We start from the raw sequence: 19773 nt of genomic DNA, 5'->3' as shown, positions 1-19773 counted from the left end.
GTCCTCAAGTGCCACTCTCTGCCGTCAGACCTTCGGGGAGAACCTCACTCCCCCTTGTGGACGGTGCCTATTTGGGAAGCTGCTCGTTTGAGCCCAAGGAGTTCAGTTAGGGGTGGGGGGCATGGGGTTGGGGTGTGCAGAGGTCACCGCTTCTAGATCATCACCACACACCTCTGAGTCTCATGTTCTTGAGCCATTTAACACACCCCCACATGGTCGTTACAGGATGGCACTGGAGGCCCAAACAGGTGTCTGCTGTGCTTTCACGATGGAAGGGTCACCAGGCTATACGGGCACCTGGTCAAACTATGTTTCAGCTAAAGGAGGAGGTGGGAGGGAGAGGGTGGTGGATTTTTGATGAGCCCCAGGGCCAGGGTAATAAAAGCAAAGGGCAGAACCCCTTGGGGGCTAATATTACTGTGTTAGGAGGAAATCAAAACCTGTCAGTAAGAAGCCATGAGCATTTTTTTGAATGGGGAACATTCCCTTGTGTTTACCTAGATAAATTAGCAGTTAAAACCCTTAAAACAATGAAAAGAGTATCTGGTCATCTTTTGGGGCCCCGAGGAAGCGGGTGGGGTGGGGAATTAAGATGTCACCCCTCTGCTTCCTGAGACTGCAGCAAGGTACAGACCCAGAGGAGACAAGCCTGGGATAGAGAGGGGCCAGTCCCGCCTTCACTCAAGACGGGCAACAGCTTATGCTCTTTTCCTTAGGAAGAGACCACGATACATCTCCAATGCCCTCCCACCTGTGCTTGCTCCACTTCAGTAAACCCTGAACCTTTCAGCATCCAGACTCACCGGTCTCCTAACCACGCATCTTTCCGTTCCTGGTCCTCCTATTTATTGTCATTGAGCTCATCCTTTGCCCTCCAGTCCACTGACTGCTCCAGTTTCTTCTCTCAGCCTTTTCCCACCCTTTCTTCTCTCTTTATCTGCCCTAGATGCTACGCTCTATCACTTCGACCATTTTTATCCCTCCTTCAATCCTATTATCTTTTTCCCTTCCTATGCCATTTGGCCTGCAAAACCAGAGTCCACACCAGAGCCAATGAGCTCTGCTGAGAAAAAGACACACAATCACAGACTGCGCCAACATTGCAGGAACTCCTGCTGGGCCCTCAACCCCATGTCACCACTCCACCACTTCATATTTCCAACTGACTGTCCCCACCACCACCTTTGCCCAAGAAACAGGCCCATGGGAGTCAGCCTCTAGCTATTGTTTGCCACACAATGCCCACTTTTAACACCTGAGCATTTTGAGAAGTGCCTCACATACATTATGTTGAATCCTCAGTCAGCACTGGCACTCTTGCCTCCATCTTCCAGATGAGAAAATGAATTCAGAAATTAGGAGGTTTGCCTAAATTCACACAACTAGTAACGAATCACCACCCTGGGCCTATCACTCATGATGCTGCATTGCCATAGAAACGATGAACCCCCTTAGGGCATGGGCAGTGTCTGACGCATCTCAGTGAGGAAACTATCATGCACAGTGCTCAGTACTTAATTTTAAGTGTGATGACCATAAGACTCAGGAGGAAGAAGGGGAAACTTTAGTTACGAAACTTTCAGCAGAAAAAACACTTTTCTCTCTCATAATTAAGGGGAGCAGGATATCAAGAACGTATCTACTTGTGGTTAATAGAGTGGGTTTTAGAGCCCAACCGTCGGGGTTCAAATCCTGGCTGCTCTGCCGTTTTGTAGTTAGAGATCTTACGTAACCTCTCTGAGGCTTTTTTTCCTCGCCTGTAAAAGGAGACTTAGAATTCCTCCTATCTTGAAGAATCATATGTACATTGTATGGTAATACAAGTGCTTAGCAGGGTGACTGACAGTAAAAGCACTAAATAAACTTTAGCAATTATTTTATCCTCATCAACAGAACAGTATATTAACTATCAAGCAAACCACAGGACACTCCCTGAGCAGTATGGTATGTTGGCTTTAGAATCAGACAGACTTGGGTTTGAATATCAGCTCTGCCTCTTTCTAGTTGGGTGACCTTGAGCAAATACCCATCTCCATAAATCTCAGTGTCCTCCTAGGTAAAAATGAACATCCACATCTCATAGGATTCTTGTGAGGGTTTAAAGTGATGCCTATAAAGTATCTGGCATGTAGTATGTGTAAATGTTAACTACAGTTATTACAACACAGTTGGGCAAATTATTAGACACACCCTTCTGGAAACAGTGGAACTAGATTGGTGGGAAGACGAAGGGCAAGGCCTTTCTGGGCTTCAACAAACTTGGCCCGTTGGGGTGGGGGGCATTGAACATGACACAGGGAATTGACCCAATGAAATGTGACAGTCTGCCTCCAGGCTTTTGATTCTTGGCACTAGCTGCAGTTTTATACCTCGAGTCCTGATCCTCTGGCTCTCACCACAGTGAGTGATTCCTCAGAACCAAAGGGCCCTCAGAGATTGTAGTGTAGCCCCATCCCTTGCTTGCCAGATAAGAGGGATCAGAGGGGCCATAATGTACAGTCATACCCAAGCTCACAGCCCCCTCGGCTAAGGTTCAGGTCCTTAGATCCCTGTCTAGTGTCCCTTACAATATCCTATATTGCATTTTGTGGTTGTCAGGGATTGGAGTCTTTAAAAGGCTTCATTCCACACGGTGTTCATGACGTAAGTGGAGGAAATGTGCTCATCCTCAGAATCCATTGTTTAAGGCCAGGGACCTGTTTCTCATGGGAGAGGACACCAAGAGGCTATCCAGAAAGGAAGGGAAACTGAAGGTGACCAAGTATACCAGTCCAGGGCAAGAGGGGGAAACTAGGTCAGTGCCCATCACTTTGTAGCTGTAAACAGGGTGCTCTGACCAAGTTTCAGGTTGTGTGTGAGCCAGGGGATATCCTTGTTCAACAGCTCCAAGGAAAGGACTAACAGAATGCTATGCCACCTTTCTCATAAGCACCAGACCCCAAAGACTGAAGATAAATGACCTCACCTTATCAAAAACAATAACTAGTGGAATAGAACATTTCAAGATTGGAAACTAAACATTCTCGGGTAGATCAGAACATTTGTTTTGTCATGCACAGTAATAGTGATGTGATGAAGAGATGTGTCTATAACGGAACACAATTACTACCTGAGCACACACTCAGACTAAAAAGCAACTGTGTTATCCTCATTCATGGCAAGCACCAAATGTGAGGTTTAAAGGGGCTAGGGGAGGGGGAGTGGGGAATGATTACTTAAAAGGTCTGAGGTTTCTTTGTAGGGTGATGAAAATATTCTGGAACTAAATAGTGGTGATGGTTGCACAACACTGTGAAGGTACTAAATGCCATTCAATGGTGACTTAGGTGAATTTCACCACAGTAAAGATACTTTAATCACTGGTCTCAAGTATAAGTCAGAGCTGTCAGGTGGAAGAGTAACATGCACTTAAATAGGTACAGGAAGACCGGAGTTTGGAAATTCACATCTTAATGTCCCAAAAGTGGAACTCTGCCAAATCACCAACGAGCTGAAGTGAGGCATCAGAGGATTCCATTACTATTTATTGAACTTGCCACTTGCCTGTGTTCACAGCTTTGTTAACAATTGCTGTTACCTTTATACTACCACATTTCTGTTAGTATAATAAAAAGAAAACTTGGCTTTACCTGAAAAGTTTATTTCACAGAACACACATTTATATGGAGGTGTAACAGAGTATTTCAACACATGACATTTGTGTAGAAAAACATCAAAAATATCATTAGGATGATTGTCTGTGCCTTCTGTATAAAATAACTAGTATATAAAAATAGTTTTAAATCTAAGGCACCAAGCTCTAATCTGTAACAAAGGTGCAGTACTCTGAATAGCAAAGAACTAGGGAATCAGAAAGAATAATCACTCCATTTAACTAATCCAACACTGGTGACTAGAAATGAACATGGGCCTACTTCAAACTATTTGTGGCTCATCAGAAAACTCACTAGCATTAAGACAGTAAGCATTCAAGTTTTAGTCAATGGTTTTAAGCAGGATTCGATGAATTACAGGAATATATATCATGTGTGCGTGTGTGTGCACGCGCACATATACATATTTTTGTCTGTGTGTCTATCTATCACAGGGACTGAAGGATAACACTGCTCCTGTACTCGCAGCCAGTGGCTAGAGAGAGGTAAGCAAAATTTGGTTCTATATCCCAAGAGTGAGAGTATACTGAAAGGCAGGACTGTAGGGCACAAACAGAAAAAAAGATTACGCGCAGTAAACATTTAGAGGATTTAACATACCCTACCACACAACGGCTAAATACTGTCTTATGTACACAATAAAAACAACACGTTTTTGTAGATAAACCCCGATATGTACTTCAAAAGGAAATACTGACAAAAGCACAAAACATGCTAACTATTCCAAGATCACATTTTCTAGGACTCCCAGCATTTCAGGGTATCAGTGCTTGTGCACTCAGCTGCCAGACTATGGTAGAGTTAAAAATACACATACATAATGGTAAAATGTGCTTTACTATATTTTGCAACTTTCAGTACTGGTCTATTAGAAACGATCCCAAAAAGTTCTTGTGAGCAATCTTAAGTTCCTCGTATAACCCATTATATTCTCTACAAGAGCAAATTTGAGTTTTTAATTGCTAAATTAATGTATTTGTTAAATAGAATAAACACTAAGATTTCAAGTATGTATTGAGAAAAAATTATTCCTTCAGTAGAGATTCTTTTATAAAAACACCCTTGATGCACACTCACACACATGGCAGGAAAACACAAGAATGAGAGATAATGGAGATTTTTTCAGGAAAAAAAACTCTTTACTCAGAACTCCTGCTTGTGGGCAAGAATCAAGATAATACAAGCATCTTCTGAGATCCATTATGATGACTTTTTGATGGTCATTTTTTGGTCTGGTTTAAGTCGGAGGCAGAGAAATTTAGGGAGATGGGCCTGGAAGTTGAAACCCAGAGTGGAGGAGAAATTCTCTTCTAGGCTGCACAAGTTTTACATATCTGACCAGAGGGAAAAAGAAAAGACAGAAGATTAGTAGAGAAGATGCTGGTCTCACAGTAACTGGGCCTTGGCCTACCTGCTGCGTGTCTGCCTTTGGGGTGGGCCCAAGACCCTTGGCAGTGCCCCATGGAGCTGCCGACACACTGGTGCTCTTATAAATGTTCCCCTACATTGCCAACCCCAAACGAACCCGCACTGCCTCTTAATTTCAAAGAGAGCTTCTCAGGTAAAGAAAAATTTTTAAAAAAAGGCCTTTTGGTTTTGGAAAGAGGTTGAGAGGCGAATCCCACAGACCTCACTAACTCTCTGCTCCAAATGATAATCTGTGTGCTATAAAAAGCAGCCAGTGGATCAGGAGCTCAGAGGAATCTAAGGGATCTGGGGTGTGAAAAGAACCTATTTTGTATTATATGGCAGGAAATGCAAGACATAAAAAATGAGAATCAAGTCATTTACTCTCTCAAAACTACCTTGATGGAAGATGCTTCGACATCAACCTAGCTTTTAGACCCACCACTGTCTTCTCATCTCCATAATTACATGGTATCAAGATGGCCCTGGAATAGCAGGAAGCAGAGGAGGGGTTCAAGGTCAACTGCCCATCAAGCAAAGTGAAGATGAGATGAAGACCTACCGGATTGAGAAGATTCAGATTTGCTTTTTTTCTTGCCCTCTAATGGTGTCTGCTGACTTTGGTGGAATGTAGTGGAACTTTTCAGATGGTGTTTTGGTCTATCAGGAAGGATACTGGATATGAGTGTTTCGGTCTCGCTTGCGGTATCTTGAATATTCTCACAAATCCAAACCTGTTCCCTTGAATGTACAGTCCTGGAAGATTCTGTGATGTTGCTGGTCTCAATTGTCTTTCTGGTTTTTGCTGCTCGGTTGGTCATTCTTTTGGTGGATGGTCTGGAAAGATGTTTTGGTTAGAATCCTGATTATCCCAAAACCAAGGCTTCGCCCTGAAAGAAGCTTTATACTTTAACTTCTAAGAAATCCCTTGGAAATAAATGAACTTTCTGAATCATAAGACTGAAGTCTGGAAAGTGCCCTGAAGATCACAGAACACACTGGCTTCCAAATTGTGTCCTACAAAGTCCTAGGATCCATGGACACGCTGAGGTGCTAGGAGCAGCTAAGGGTGAAGGCTCCAGGAACCCTGTCCCTACTTCAAGCTGACCTGAGACATGGCCAATAAGGTGAAGTAAGGACTAACGTGGGTTTTCTAGCTTCAGTGCTCTTTCCAAACCATCACTAAGCTCTTAGTGGAGTGTTTCCATGCGCCTTGTAGGTTAAGGTTTTTCAGGCAATCACCCAAAGAGCCTTCCTTTCTAAGACTCTGTTCCCCTTCTTCCGATCTAACCTCTGACCCTCAGCTTCCTCACATGTAAAATGAGGACATTAATATCAAACTCAGAGGTGCAGTGAGAATTAAAACTGGTAATGTAAAACGCCTGGTATACAACAGTCACTCAGTCAATGACATCTTCTCTGATTTTATGAGTCATTAATCAGTGTGAACGAAAGCACAGCTTGGAGTCGGATGTATCTGGGTGTGATTGGGCTCTGCTCTTTAACAGTAAGATGTTAGGCAAATAAGGTCCAGAACCTCTCTATGCCTCAGATTCCTTATCTGTAAAGATGGGGATGCTAATCCTTACCTAGCAAGGCTATTGTGGAGATTACTTTGTTTCTGTAAGTCAAGTGTTTGACATAGCGCTTAGTACAAAATAAGCACCCAGTCAATAATCTTGTGTATCATTCTAAAGTCAATAATAATGCCACCAAGTTTATTCTGATAAGCTCACCAAGTGACTCACCTGGTATCCTTGGCCTGAGTCAAAGAGTCTTTCACGTTCTGTCTGAAGTTTTTCATGTCACTTTTAAAAGATGCTTGTGTCTCCTTATGGATTTGGCTAGAACTGGCGTCTAAAAACACCAGCTTGGGGGTGTTCTTCTTCACATTTCTAAATTTTGTCTTGAGTTTTTTGGATGTACCCGTGCCATTTATAGAGGCTAGGGAAAAAAAGGAACACAATTAAAACTAGAGTTTCAACAAAGATAAGAAGAATGAAGGCTGTGATCCTGACAGGCTGAGGGGAGGGACATCTGTCTGAAGGCAGGAAGAGTCATGGACAGTACTCTGGGAAGGCAGATCCAGCAGCTTCCAAGCTGCTCTCCTTTGCACAGTTATGACCTGGGCCACCACCCAGCACACCTGCCTGCTCTGTCCTCAAAGCACAAGGGGGCTACCTTTAAGGAACTTGCTCTGTCTTCTTTGCCAGGAAAGAATGCCAGGCCTGAGGACAGGACTGTACCCCTCTTCCTGATTATCTACCTAGTCAATTCCACCTCTGATTTCAGTCTCACATCCAATGCTACCTCCTGCTACCTGAACCTTTCCAGTGCCCTAAGGCAGGCCCTACACCTACTATGCTCTTACTGCTTTGTTTTCATTGCATTTTGGCCAAACTTCTTTCAATGCAACTAGCTTGTGGTAGTATCACTCTTTGCTCACATGCCTGCCTCTCTACTGGCTATGGTTCCTCAAAGCTGAGGGCCCTGTGTCTTCATCTCTGTATACCTAGTAGAGTGCTTGACTTGTACGCTAAAGAGTAGAGAAACAGTGTTTTATCAAATGCCAATTACTTCTGTCATAAAGTAGTACCTACTCATAAGTGAATCAATAATAAATTTTAGAGGGCACTCATAATCATGACATCATTTTAAGTTTCTCAATGAGGTGGGAAGTGGCATTCCATCTGTGGTCAATCATGATGCCTTAGGAGGCCGTGACCTATGAAATGCTAGTAAGCTTTGCATTTAACTGAGAAAGAGCTGCCATCTGCAGTCTTTCAGCACAACCTGTAAAATAATAACAACTTATTATGTGTCGGGTACTATTTTCTTAGCATTGCATGGATCATCCAATTGAAATCTCATGCCTACCTTAGGAGGACAACAATAGCTTACCCCTTTTCAGACAGGAAAACTGGGCACACAGAGAGATTGAGCAATTGCCCAAAGCCGCACAGTTCAGAAGCGGAGCTGCCCCTGTATGAACCTAGGAAGTCTAGTTCTTAAATAGTGACTAACGAAACTTAAAAGACAAGCAAACCTGATGGGTGCAAGTCATCGAAGGAATCCTCGTCATCACTTTCTGACTCGTCCTCATCATCTGCCTCGTTCTCCTCATATATGTCACTGGTGGATGTTTCTGCAGCCTATGACAAAAAAAAAATCATGGTTACATCTAAATATTAAATCGTCCTGACTTAGTTATTTCAAAGAAGGCAGATTTCACAGCTGGATTGATGGTTAATTTTCATCATTTCAATTAAAAGATATAAAAAAAAATCTAACCTCTTTGGCTCCAAGAATCTACAGGGGACAAGACAGGTGGCCCTAAGTGTATCTTTCAGCTAGGGAAAGACACTCAAGAATGAAAGACTTCCCTGAGAGCCAAGGGACAAGAGCTTTGGGTTGGCATGTGGTCTTTACCTACTTGGAGTCCCAACTGGTGAACAGCTAAAACAGTTTTTGGCTGCTGCTTGAGGTAAAACTTCTCAGGCCAATGGGCTAAATGATCTTTGAGATCCTTTACTTTGAGATCCAAAACTTTTCAGAAATGACATTTCTATTCTAAATTTTCATGATGATAGGAATGACAACTAGGAATTGTTCATGACTATAGGAATTACAACTAGGCAATGGTAAACAGGCAAAACATCAGTTTTGTAGCACAGAGGGTAAAGGACACAGAAGATGGAGAAAAAAGGCCTTGGATGCATGTGATCCATCAAAAGACAGGACATTGAAGTAAGCAAATCCTTATGAGACAGACGGCAAAAGCAGTAACCATACAGGAAAAAACTGCTAAATTTGAGTTCATTCAAATGAACTTCTGCTCATCACAAGACATTATGAGATTGTGAGATAAACTGCAGTATGTGAGCTGATACCTGTGATACATATATTCAAGGGCTCATAACCAGAGCAGGTGAAAACTCCTACATGTCAATAAGAAAAAGGCAGGCTACCCAACAGAAAGACAGGCAAAGGACTTGAAAAGGGGCTTCCCCAACCAAATCTCCAAATGGTCAATAAACATACGAAAAGGCAACCAACTTCATTAGTCATAAAAAGTATTGATAAATTCAACAGTGTGGAACTGAAAAACTTCTATCCAGCAGAAGACAGCATTAAGAAAAAGAACAAAGCCATAAAGTGGGAGAAGCAATCTAACACATATGACCAATAAAGGAGTAGTATCTGGAACACTGAAAGAACTATAAATTAGTTAAGAAAAGACAAGTCAGCCCAAGTTTTATGCAAAAGACCTAAACAAGCATTTAGCATAAGAAAAAACATGAAAACATGCTCAACCTTTTAATAATCAGGGAAATGCAACGTGATACTTTATTTCATTACCACCAGATTGGCAAAACTTAAAAAGTCGGCAAGAATGGAAAGCAACAGGAATTTTATACACTGCTGGTGGGAGCAGAGACTACCTTTGAGGCATTCGAATCTGTCTTTCTTGTCCGCTTCATAATTTCCTCAATTCTCTATTTAAAGGAAAATAAAATTTCAAACATGAAAACAAATTAAAAACGAGACAGTAGTCCTGAAAAAGTTGATTATTTCCATTTTCCAGAAGTGGACAGTATCAGTGACTGCTCCAACGCCACAGACTTAACCAAAACAAGACCTTGGGCAGCAGCTGGGTTCCTTCTTCCAACCCCAATGTCGAAGTCATCTAGAAAATGCCTTGAGTGATGATTGTTGTACTTATTATTGTAACACAGAAATCCAAATGAGTTCTCATTCCTAATTTTGCAGACTTCAAAATTCATTTAGACTAAGCACAAATTATCGCAAACCAATTAGAACTTGTAACATAATTTTAGTCTGAACAGACCATGACTGAAGCCGGTTAGTGAAAAGAATGTACCCTAATGATGCGACACTGTCAGAGGTTTTGTTACTAGAAAGAGCACACACACAGGAGGGATAAGAATTCTTTTCCCAGTGTATACTTCTTTCCCTTAAAGTAAGGAAAGCTGCAGCTGTCTGGCCTCCTCAGGGTGACCAGTCTCCTGACAGAGGCCTTGCAGCACCTCAGCTGAGACCGGGGCCATACCTTGCTCCCACACTAGCCACATGAGTTACGCAGAGTGAGGTCCTGCATCACAAACAGTCTGCACCTTGGCCTCTCAGAGAAAACTGCAACTTCTGCTTCTTCTCACTCAGCTGCAATTTCTAGCCCAGTTTAGAAGAAGAAACTCTAACTCCCACCAACCCCAACCTTGACCTGAGTAATTCTGCTCAAAGGAACTTTGTTCCCAGAGGCCTGCTATATTGAGGCATCACTGTAATAGTCATCAGTGGTCCATGAGGGAGATGTATGGTCAATAAAAGGAGACCCTTCTAGGTAGGAGAGGTCAGATCTTTGGTAAAGAAAAAGAGAGTAGAGTGGGAAAACAACCAGGGGCTAACATATCACTTTGGATTTTCAAAACCGTCTTTTGATATTGTTTTGAACAAAGAATCAACAGAGAGAGAGAAAGCGAGAGTGTACCTTTTTTCTTTCTAACCGCTCTTGTAAATTCTGTAACATAATTCTCTCATGTTCCTTTTTGCGTTTGTCAGTCTCCTCCTGAGCTTTTATTGTGGCGTCCTCTTCCTAGGAAATTTATGTAAAAATATTTCATCTCAATAAATCCGAATGACATCAGACAATACTAGTTTAAAAAGTTAAACAGTAAAATGTTACCCAGCATAAAAGAATATTACCTTTTGATTGAGAGTATCTATATATACAACATATATATATATATTATATGTTGTATTATCAGTTTTCAAAGTATTAGTTAAAATGTACAAAACTAAGCTATTATCTTGAGGATTTAGAAGGCATGTTATCCCCTCCAACCTCAGGGTTATCATTAATAGTGATTATCAGACCACTATAGTTTCAAAGTATGTAAATGATTATGTAGCTATCCTTTAACATAGTGAGAAGAGCCAAAAGTCTGAACACTTCAAAAGCACCGAGAGGATTCTTAAAGGTACCTTCTCCAGGAACGTAAATGCATACAATCATTTATGTGACATGTAATTGACTCTGATGAATGACACAGTAAAACTGGAGTACAAATTAGGCTATTCAAACTGAGTATAGTCTGAGATCAGTTTGGGGATTTACTTACCTGGTGATTTGAATTTACATGGGTGAGACATTCTTACTGGTGAATTTGATGATGTTAAAGTTTTAGAGGTATTCGTAATTTTTATCTTATCTGTTAGGGTGTGTGGGGGTGCAACTGCGTCACCAAAAGAACACAGGATTGGGAAAACTCACGTAGGATGTCTGAACTGTTTGAGTAGTTTAGATTTTTTGAAACCAAGCTGCAATATTGTTTATGTAGATAAACTAAAGGACTGCTAATCTATAATTTGCTGCTTTCTGCTTTTGTTTCACTTGGAAAACATTCTAGGATTTTTCCAAGGGTGGCTGAGAATGGCTTGCAGTGGTGTGGGGTATTAGCAAGACTGTAATATAAAAATGCAGCCAGAGAAGGTAGCATCTTCTTATTTTCCTTCTTGGAGAAATAAATTTTTGCTTGGGTTTTCAACCGAATTTTTAACCTGATTCTCATGCCCTGATATAGTGCAGAGCCAGCAAACCTGTAATAGCACTTTCTGGTCTTTTTGATCCTGACGTTCTTTCTTCTCTGTTATTTTCTTTTGTTGTTGTCCATCGTCTTCTTCTTGGCCTTCAACTACTTTCTTCGCCACGTCTTTGTCTTTCCTAATGACACAGAATATTTAAATTACTCTCAGTTATTTGTCTTGGTCTCTACCATATGCACCTTGCAGTAATTACAATTTATTTATATTTAAACCAGTTTCACTACATTTCCTTTATTGTTACTACACAGGATTTATGCGATTTTACCCTTTTTTAAAAAATGGGGAAACTAGCCCTTGAGAGTAGAAAAAGATTTCTAACCCATGGTGGACTACTTTACATCTCAAAACACAAGAAGGAGGGAAGAATATTACTCCTTCTTAACTGGTTTTGACACACAGGACTTTCCAAAAGGCCTACTACTCACACCCATTCTCACATGGGGGTGTGACAGGGGTAATTTAGAGGAGGGTCTGGTGGTACCCAGAGAAAGAAAGCCCAATCCACAATGCCCAGTATTCAGGGCTTAAAAAATGCTAAATTGGCTCTGTTTACATAATCAATGAATAATATTCTTCGAATTATACATTTTTGCTATTCATAAAATCCCCTTCTCCTCCTTTCTCCCAAATCCATATAAAGTATATGCAATGCATGTGACTGTATTTCAAAAACACTTAATACTTAAAAACAAAGTCAGAACTGTAGTTATTCTTTACAGGCAGTGGACAGAGGTTTACACAACAGCCCCAACTCAAATGGGCCTAAAGATGGAGATCAAGAAACCTTTTGATCAAGTTAGAATGCACATGACTCTACTTGAGATTTGGTGCCCATAGGAAATCCAGCAACGACTGAAGAGATTCAGGTGTCCCAAAGGTCATTGGAAAGCACCCTTAGAAAAACACGAGTAAGTATACTTTCCAGGTTTACAAATTCTAAAGTTACAAAAGACATCTGATATAAAGGCAGGGGCTGACACCAGTGAATGCCAACAGAAACTGTCTGTATGATCACTCAGGTGCTACTGCTGAGATGTAGGACCCTGACATGAGTTTGGGTCTCCTTATGTACCTCTATAGCATGCCTTCAGAGCACATGATGCATGAAGACGATAGAGGCCTATACCCAGTCATCTACACAAAAGTGTCCTCTATGCTTGACCTGCTTCCCACACTTGTTTAGAAGGCAGTGACTAATTTTTGATTCGAGCTGAAGTGAAAGTCAATTACTCTTTGAGAATTCATAATCCCCCTAACTTGAGAGTTAGTTCTGACTTTCAAACTTTGGGCTCCAGCCAATATTTATAGTATCGAAAGGATAATTTTGTGCTGACCTTTGCTCTCTTTCTTTTTGGAGCCTTTCTTCTTTTTGTCTTTGTTCACGAGCAAGGCGTCGTTTTTCTCCCAAAATTTTTGTTGCCTCCTCAGCATTCATAGTCCCTGGTGTGCTTTTATTACCAGACTCTAGTTTAAATTAACATGGGACACAGTTAGTTTAGGGAACTTACTGCCTCTCGGTCCAATAAAGAAGTACAAGACAACCAACAATATGAAAAGCAAACAACATGTACATGGTCTAAAATTTAATAAAAGCAATCTATAAGTGATTATATAAAAGATTTTGTTCAAAACCACAATCCCCCCACCCCCAACAAAAGAAGTACCACTTTCTTTTTAACAACTACTTGTTCCAAAATGAAATAATGTACTTCTCTTGCTTTGGCTTATCTGTTTTGAGATACCTGACTAAATTGATCCTATGGGAAAAAAGGATTAAGACATACTAAATATAGAGGAAAACAAGCTTTATATTTGGTTGAAATGAAGTGTACAAATCTTAAATACTTGACTAAATAAAAATATATCCAGCATGCAGTTTAAAATTTGTGCTTCACTTGTATTGAACAATTTCTGTTTAGCTAACCATTAATAATAGTGTATTATGATATTTGGTTGATCATAAAGTGGCTAACTGTAGATAACCAAAGAAACCAAGACTCGATAAAATAAGCTGACCACATTAAGGCATATTATAATATTTTAGACCATGTGACTAATTTCTTTTAAATAAACCACATATAAAAAAGAATTTTAAGGCATCAGGAATGAATAATTTATAATAAAAAGATTGTTCTCGTTATAAAGAATTCACCGTGGAATTCCTTCAAAGAGTAAAATCTCCCAGTGTATTTAAAATTAAGAAATGTCAACGGGTAATAAAAACACATGTGACAGGTAAAATACCAATATGGTACTTTCAGGAACCCAGACACATGGCCTATGTATGGCAACTGACCTACAGCTCCTGAACAAAATCTGCTCAGATTCAAATGGCTAGATGTGCTCTCTCCAAGGATGGAAAATACCATAGGGCCATTCACAGAACCATCCACTGTCAGAGCTAGAAGGGCCCATAGGGATTCCCAAGACCAATGCACTCATCCAACTGGTACTTTTAACATCAGTTCCAAAATGGATTTCCAAAACAACAAGGGGGTAGAGGTAAGAAGCTCTGATAAGGAAAAGTAAGCAGTGTGCCAGTGACTGGTTAAATTTTATCTAAAAGAAATCCTGCTCCCTAAAATTTTCTGAATTGGGGAATAAAGTGAAGTTGACTAGTCCTCACACTTAACCATTTTCTACGTTGCCAAAATATAAACTTCTCAGTGAAGGAACTTACCTTCATAGGTCATATGCTTTTGGTTCACAGACTCAGAGCTGTTAGTGATTTTAGAAACTGCCTTTTTCTTTCCAATAGTACTACTACTTAATGTACTTTGTGTAAATAGAGTACGCTGAACACGAGTTCTTTTATAGGAAGGAGAAGATTCCGTTGATTGTTTTGACATGGTAGGTGAGAGTGATGGAGGGTGATTCTTTTGGATTTGCCTGCTGAGAAAAAGTAGTAGTTAATAGAAGTCTGATATGGTTTTGTAATAAATGTGTGCCAATTAATTTTTAGTATACTATTTCATCAAATATATTATGAGATGATATTTTATAATACACAAAACCTTGGTCTATTAAAGGTTTTTTTCTTTACGTTTACATTACCATGCATACTGAATTATTTCAACTATGAAACACTGATATAAAATTTACCCCAGTAAAACAAATATCAGGAACAGTTGCAAATAAGCTACTTACTTAGCACTGATGGGAGAGGGTGGACGCCATCCATTTGCAGAAGTTGGCCATTTATAACATGGTATGTGTGATGACAGGCGTTTCTTGGTAACAAGGTTTGATGTCTGTTTGTCTACTTCCGACTTCTAAACAGATTAATACACTCAGATTAATTAAGAAATTACTAGCATTTGCCTTACTGCGGCTGGGTTTTCTTTTTAAGAGAAAAATACTGACTAAAACATAATTACAGCTCCTTAAACTCTCAATTTTCCTTTCATGCATGAGAATTAGGTAGAGATACGTTCTTCTAGACTAACAATTCTGACTAACAATTCATATTACACAATTCAAGCAAGGTCATATAAATAATTAATTTAAAAGAAATGTTTTACTTCAAAACCTAATTCTATTTCTAAATCTTAATTAAGGGTTTGCAATAATTCTCAAACATTTCTTCGGAGTTTAGAAGCACAGTCCATATAAACTGTTATATCTTCTCCCTTCTACTAAAAATTAATATTTCAGCTTTGGGTGAAACTCTGGTTTTAAAATCATAAAATCATTCAAGTGAGTTATCCTATTTTAATAAGTTTATTGCAGAACACTATAAATAATAAGTTGTTAATATTGGGAAACGTGACCTACCACAATCTATACAATTAAATATACAGATTTTAATAGAAGATTGGTCAATAAAAGGCACTTGACAAACCTGTGGAGTGTCTCTCACTTTCACCTCAGAAGATGTTACCACGTTCACCTCAGATCTTTCCACATTCACCTCAGAAGGCGTTTCCACGCTCACCTCAGGTGTTTCCACGTTCACCTCAGATCTTTCCACATTCACCTCAGAAGGCGTTTCCACGTTCACCTCAGGGGATGACTTGGGGGGCACTTCCACATTTGCCACAGAGGGTACTTCCTTGCTTTCTTCAGATATTGCTTCCGTGCTCTCCTCAGGGATTGTTTCCATGCTAGCCTCGAGGAATATGTCCATGCTGGCCTCAGATAATATTTCCATGATCATTCTAGGGGATGACTCCATGCTCACCTCAGGAGATGAGTCCATGCTCACCTCGGGTGATGGATCCACGCTCCCGAGGGACGCATCCAAGCTTCCTTCGGGTGATATTTCTTCCGCTCTGTTAGGAATTTCTTCCACACTCACCTCGGGGGGTGCTTTCACGCTCGCCTCGGGGGGTGCTTCCACACTAGCCTTGAGGGGTGTTTCTACTTTCTCCTGGGCAGGCATTGCCCCTGTTGACTTGGAAAACACTATAGCATTCTTCAATTCATCACTGCTACGGCTAAGAAAGGGCATGTTTGCATACCGTATTACAGGGTCATTGATGCCTGTGGATGAATGAGGAGAGAAAATGAAATTCCTCAGTTAGAAATCCAACAAAATGGAAACACACCATGAAACAGTATGAGAACAGGAATAGAGAGGAAAGAGAGACTGTGTTTATTAGGAAATGATAGAGATTACACACAACACGGAAGTGTTTAGTGAAATGAATCACAGACATAGCCCAGAAGCATGACAAAGTTGGCACTTCAGAAGTATCACCGCCAACAGAGGCATTGTGAAAGCAGTAATCCACTATGGATGAAGATAAGATGCTTCTCCAAAGTTGATGTTTGCAATAAGCCATTTCTATTTTTAATCACACTATAGTTCAGAATGATTTTCATAGAAAATTATAAAATTTTCAACACTTTCAACAACTTCACCAGGACCAGAGAACTTACCATTACTGGTGATTAGGTAAGACACTCTATACATGATTGTTTTAGAATAGAATGTAAAAAAGAGCATTTTCTCTCTCATACTAAAAATTGTTCATTTGAGACATGAATGGATCCCGAGAAGTTTGTGCTAAGCAAAATAAGTTAGACGGAAAAGGACAAGAACCATATGATGTCACTCATATGGGGGATGTAAAACAGAGAAGAAAATAAACAAAAATTCATTGACATAGACAACAGTGTGGTGGTTACCAGAAGGGAAAGGGGATGAAGGGAGGTCGAAGAGGGTAAAGGGGGTTAAATACATGGTAACAGAAGGAGACTAAACTTTGGGTGGTGAGCATGCGATGCAATATACAGACAATGTATTATATACAGAATTGTACACTTGAAACATATAATCTTATTATTAACCAATGTCACATCCATAAATTTAATTTAAAAAATTATAACAAGACATTAATCAGAATGGTCTGGATCTCCAAGGTCTCTTCCAGCTTTAACAATCTAAATATTTTTTGCCTAATAAATGGACAAAAACGGTAAAACTTGATACTAATGTTGGTAACCAAGCAACTTCATAAATTGCTGGTAGGAGTGTAGACTTGCATGTGCTCTCTGGGGAGCATTTTAGCAGTAACATATCAAAAGCCATTTAAAAAAGTACATACTATTTGTTTCAGCAATTTCACTTCTAGATTTATACTTAAGAAAAAAATCAGATAAATGAAAATGTAATGTACAAGGCTACTTATTATAGCATTGTTTATAATACTGACACAATTGAAAATATAATCCAAATATTCAAGAGGAAATTTGGACTACACTAAGGCAGTCATTAATAATATGCAATTTTTGGACATAAAAAATAATACATATTGACAATATGGATGGACCTCAAGATAATCATGCTAAGTGTAATAACCCAGACAGAAAAAGTTGAAAATCACATGATATCACTTATATGTGGGATATAAACCTAAAAGCAACAAATGAACAGGACAAACAAATGGAGACTCAAGGACATGGGCTACAGACTAGTGGTTCCAGAGGGTGGGGGAAGAGGGAAAGGGGAGGTAAATGGGATAAAGGGGGTCAAATATGTGGTGACAGTAAGAAATCTAACTATGGGAGATAAACACACAGTATAAATATATATATGCCTTACTCTTAAAGTGTACAGCTAAAACTTATTGGAATTCGTTAACCAATGTCACCATAAAAATTAATTAATTAAAGAAAAATAATAATGTATATTGAGTTTAAACAAAAGCAGGTTATAATCCCATTTTGTGAAAAAATATATAAACAAAAAATATTCAGTTATAAGTGGGTACTGGAATAATAGGGAATTATATTTAAAATTTTTTCTAAATATTTATTGCTTATATAATAAATATTTTTTATTTTTAAAAAATGTATTTGGTGGTGGCTTTCTTAAGACTTGGTAAATTTGTCACATTATCTTTAAATATGGGTGGCAAAGTTTTGTATGATCTCATCAAATAATAAAAATAGAACAAATTACCAAAGATTGACTTATGAATTAAATATTATTTTTCAGTCCCTCATCTTTGGTGGAGAATATTTTATTAACATATCTGTATGTGCCTAAACAGTCACAGTGTTTAATACCAATAGTTTGTGCTACAGAAAATACAGTAAGTATAACTAGATTTCTATTACCTATAAAAATTTAAGACAAAATGTTGATTTTTTTTACGGAAGTAATATATTAAAATAATATGAAAGTAATTAGAAATATCTCACAATAGATTGGAGAGAGGCTGGTAGAAAATAACCTGACACACATATAACTGGGCATAAACAAAGTCAGGAATTTAAACCAAAAGAAGTTGGACTACCAGAAAGTCTTTGAGAACATTTTATTTTATTAATCATATGAATATTGACAGAAAAAAGAGGTGGGATATATTCTGGAAAAGAAAAAGTGGAGAAAAAAAGGGGGAAAAAAATGATGGGAACAATGCATTCGAGCTCTCCATTACTGAGGACTTCTAACTACCCATGGGCATGTCTAATACTATACAGGTAACTTATAAATGAGAAAATCCACATTATCCCTGAAGATTTGTTTTATTTCACTAACAATCTTTATGTTCTTAATTAAAAGCTGAAGAGCAGCTCACTATTATTCTTCAGTATTTCAGGAAAAAAAGGAAGGTGGAGTAGGACACTTTCTCCCTTGATATTACGTTTTCTATACTTTTAAAATCCAGTACTTTTTACAATACTGTGACATGTAAGCACAGGTCAAGAAACTCATAGCTTTAAAATTTAATAACCACCAAAATTACCTATGTCATCCTATGAATTACCTATTACCCAGATAACTACTCTACCATGCTAGAAGTCATAAAATAAATATGCAACATACAATATTGGGTAAAAGCACTCATTTGAAAGCTATTGATTCAAAATGTATGCCTTACTGTGACAAATTAACTGATACAACCTACTCTTTAAGTGCAAAAAGTTGCACTTTCCAGCTTTCTACCATGCCTGTTACCTGGAGTATCTTTTCCAGGGATTGGTAATGAAGCAGCACTTTTGCTTCTGGCTATTGCTGCTTTTGCTGGGACAATCAGGCTCATTATTAAATCATTCTCCCAAAGTTCGGTATACAGCTGCTGAACTATATGATGAGAAAAAACAAAAAGGATTCAATTTGAAGCCTTGAAAATATTGGAAAGCAAGAAAGACTAATGTGAACTATTGTAACTTTCTCTGTCAAAAAGTAAATGCAATGAAAACAAGACATACATGATAGTGAAAACTACCACCTGACCAGACTGCATTGTTAAGGAAGTGTACCTGAATAAAGGGGGAAAGGCCCCAGCATACCACAAAAACCCCAATTAAGGAATCTAGGTAATATATTTAACAAAACCGTACTCAATGGATGGAATCTTTATGGAGAGGAATGAAAAAACAACTTTGACATGGATTTCTATGGTCATGCTGGTCAAGTCCATTGCCAAAAGCTCCAAGGGACTGACTGAATTCTTTTGCTAAAAGTGAATCTTGTTGTAAATATCTTGCTCCAATTGAAAATATAATCCAAATATTCAAGAGGAAATTTGGACTACACTAAGGCAGTCAATTTTTATGCTCATAAAGATCCTTGTGACAATGGCATTTGTTATAACAGGATTTGATCTGAATCAATGAACTGGAGAGTCTTCTGTAA

General features: G+C 39.1%; 1 protein-coding gene across 4 annotated transcripts in view; it reads right to left on the bottom strand.

The window, feature by feature from the left end:
* Positions 1-3506: 3506 nt before the first annotated feature.
* Positions 3507-19773, bottom strand: part of MAP7D3 (MAP7 domain containing 3) — a 31139-nt gene continuing 14872 nt past the window's right edge. Inside the window, exons 8-19 of one of the 4 annotated variants that reach the window (XM_039874900.1) lie at positions 19093-19218; positions 15526-16166; positions 14832-14956; positions 14365-14576; positions 13019-13148; positions 11679-11802; positions 10570-10674; positions 9503-9556; positions 8107-8212; positions 6809-7004; positions 5623-5897; positions 3507-4987 (exon numbers count right to left, since the gene is read on the bottom strand). In XM_039874900.1, coding sequence (XP_039730834.1) covers positions 4980-4987; positions 5623-5897; positions 6809-7004; positions 8107-8212; positions 9503-9556; positions 10570-10674; positions 11679-11802; positions 13019-13148; positions 14365-14576; positions 14832-14956; positions 15526-16166; positions 19093-19218 — 2102 coding nt within the window. In that variant the 3' untranslated portion in view covers positions 3507-4979. The remainder of the gene's footprint in view (positions 4988-5622; positions 5898-6808; positions 7005-8106; positions 8213-9502; positions 9557-10569; positions 10675-11678; positions 11803-13018; positions 13149-14364; positions 14577-14831; positions 14957-15525; positions 16167-19092; positions 19219-19773) is intronic. The other 3 variants (XM_039874911.1, XM_039874917.1, XM_039874925.1) reach the window with 3 other exon arrangements.

This window comes from Pteropus medius, unplaced genomic scaffold (genome assembly GCF_902729225.1).
Source record: "Pteropus medius unplaced genomic scaffold, Ma_sr-lr_union100, whole genome shotgun sequence".
NCBI lineage: Eukaryota > Metazoa > Chordata > Mammalia > Chiroptera > Pteropodidae > Pteropus > Pteropus medius.
The sequence above is the reverse complement of the archived record's forward strand: the minus strand, read 5'-3'. Positions and strand labels throughout refer to the sequence as shown.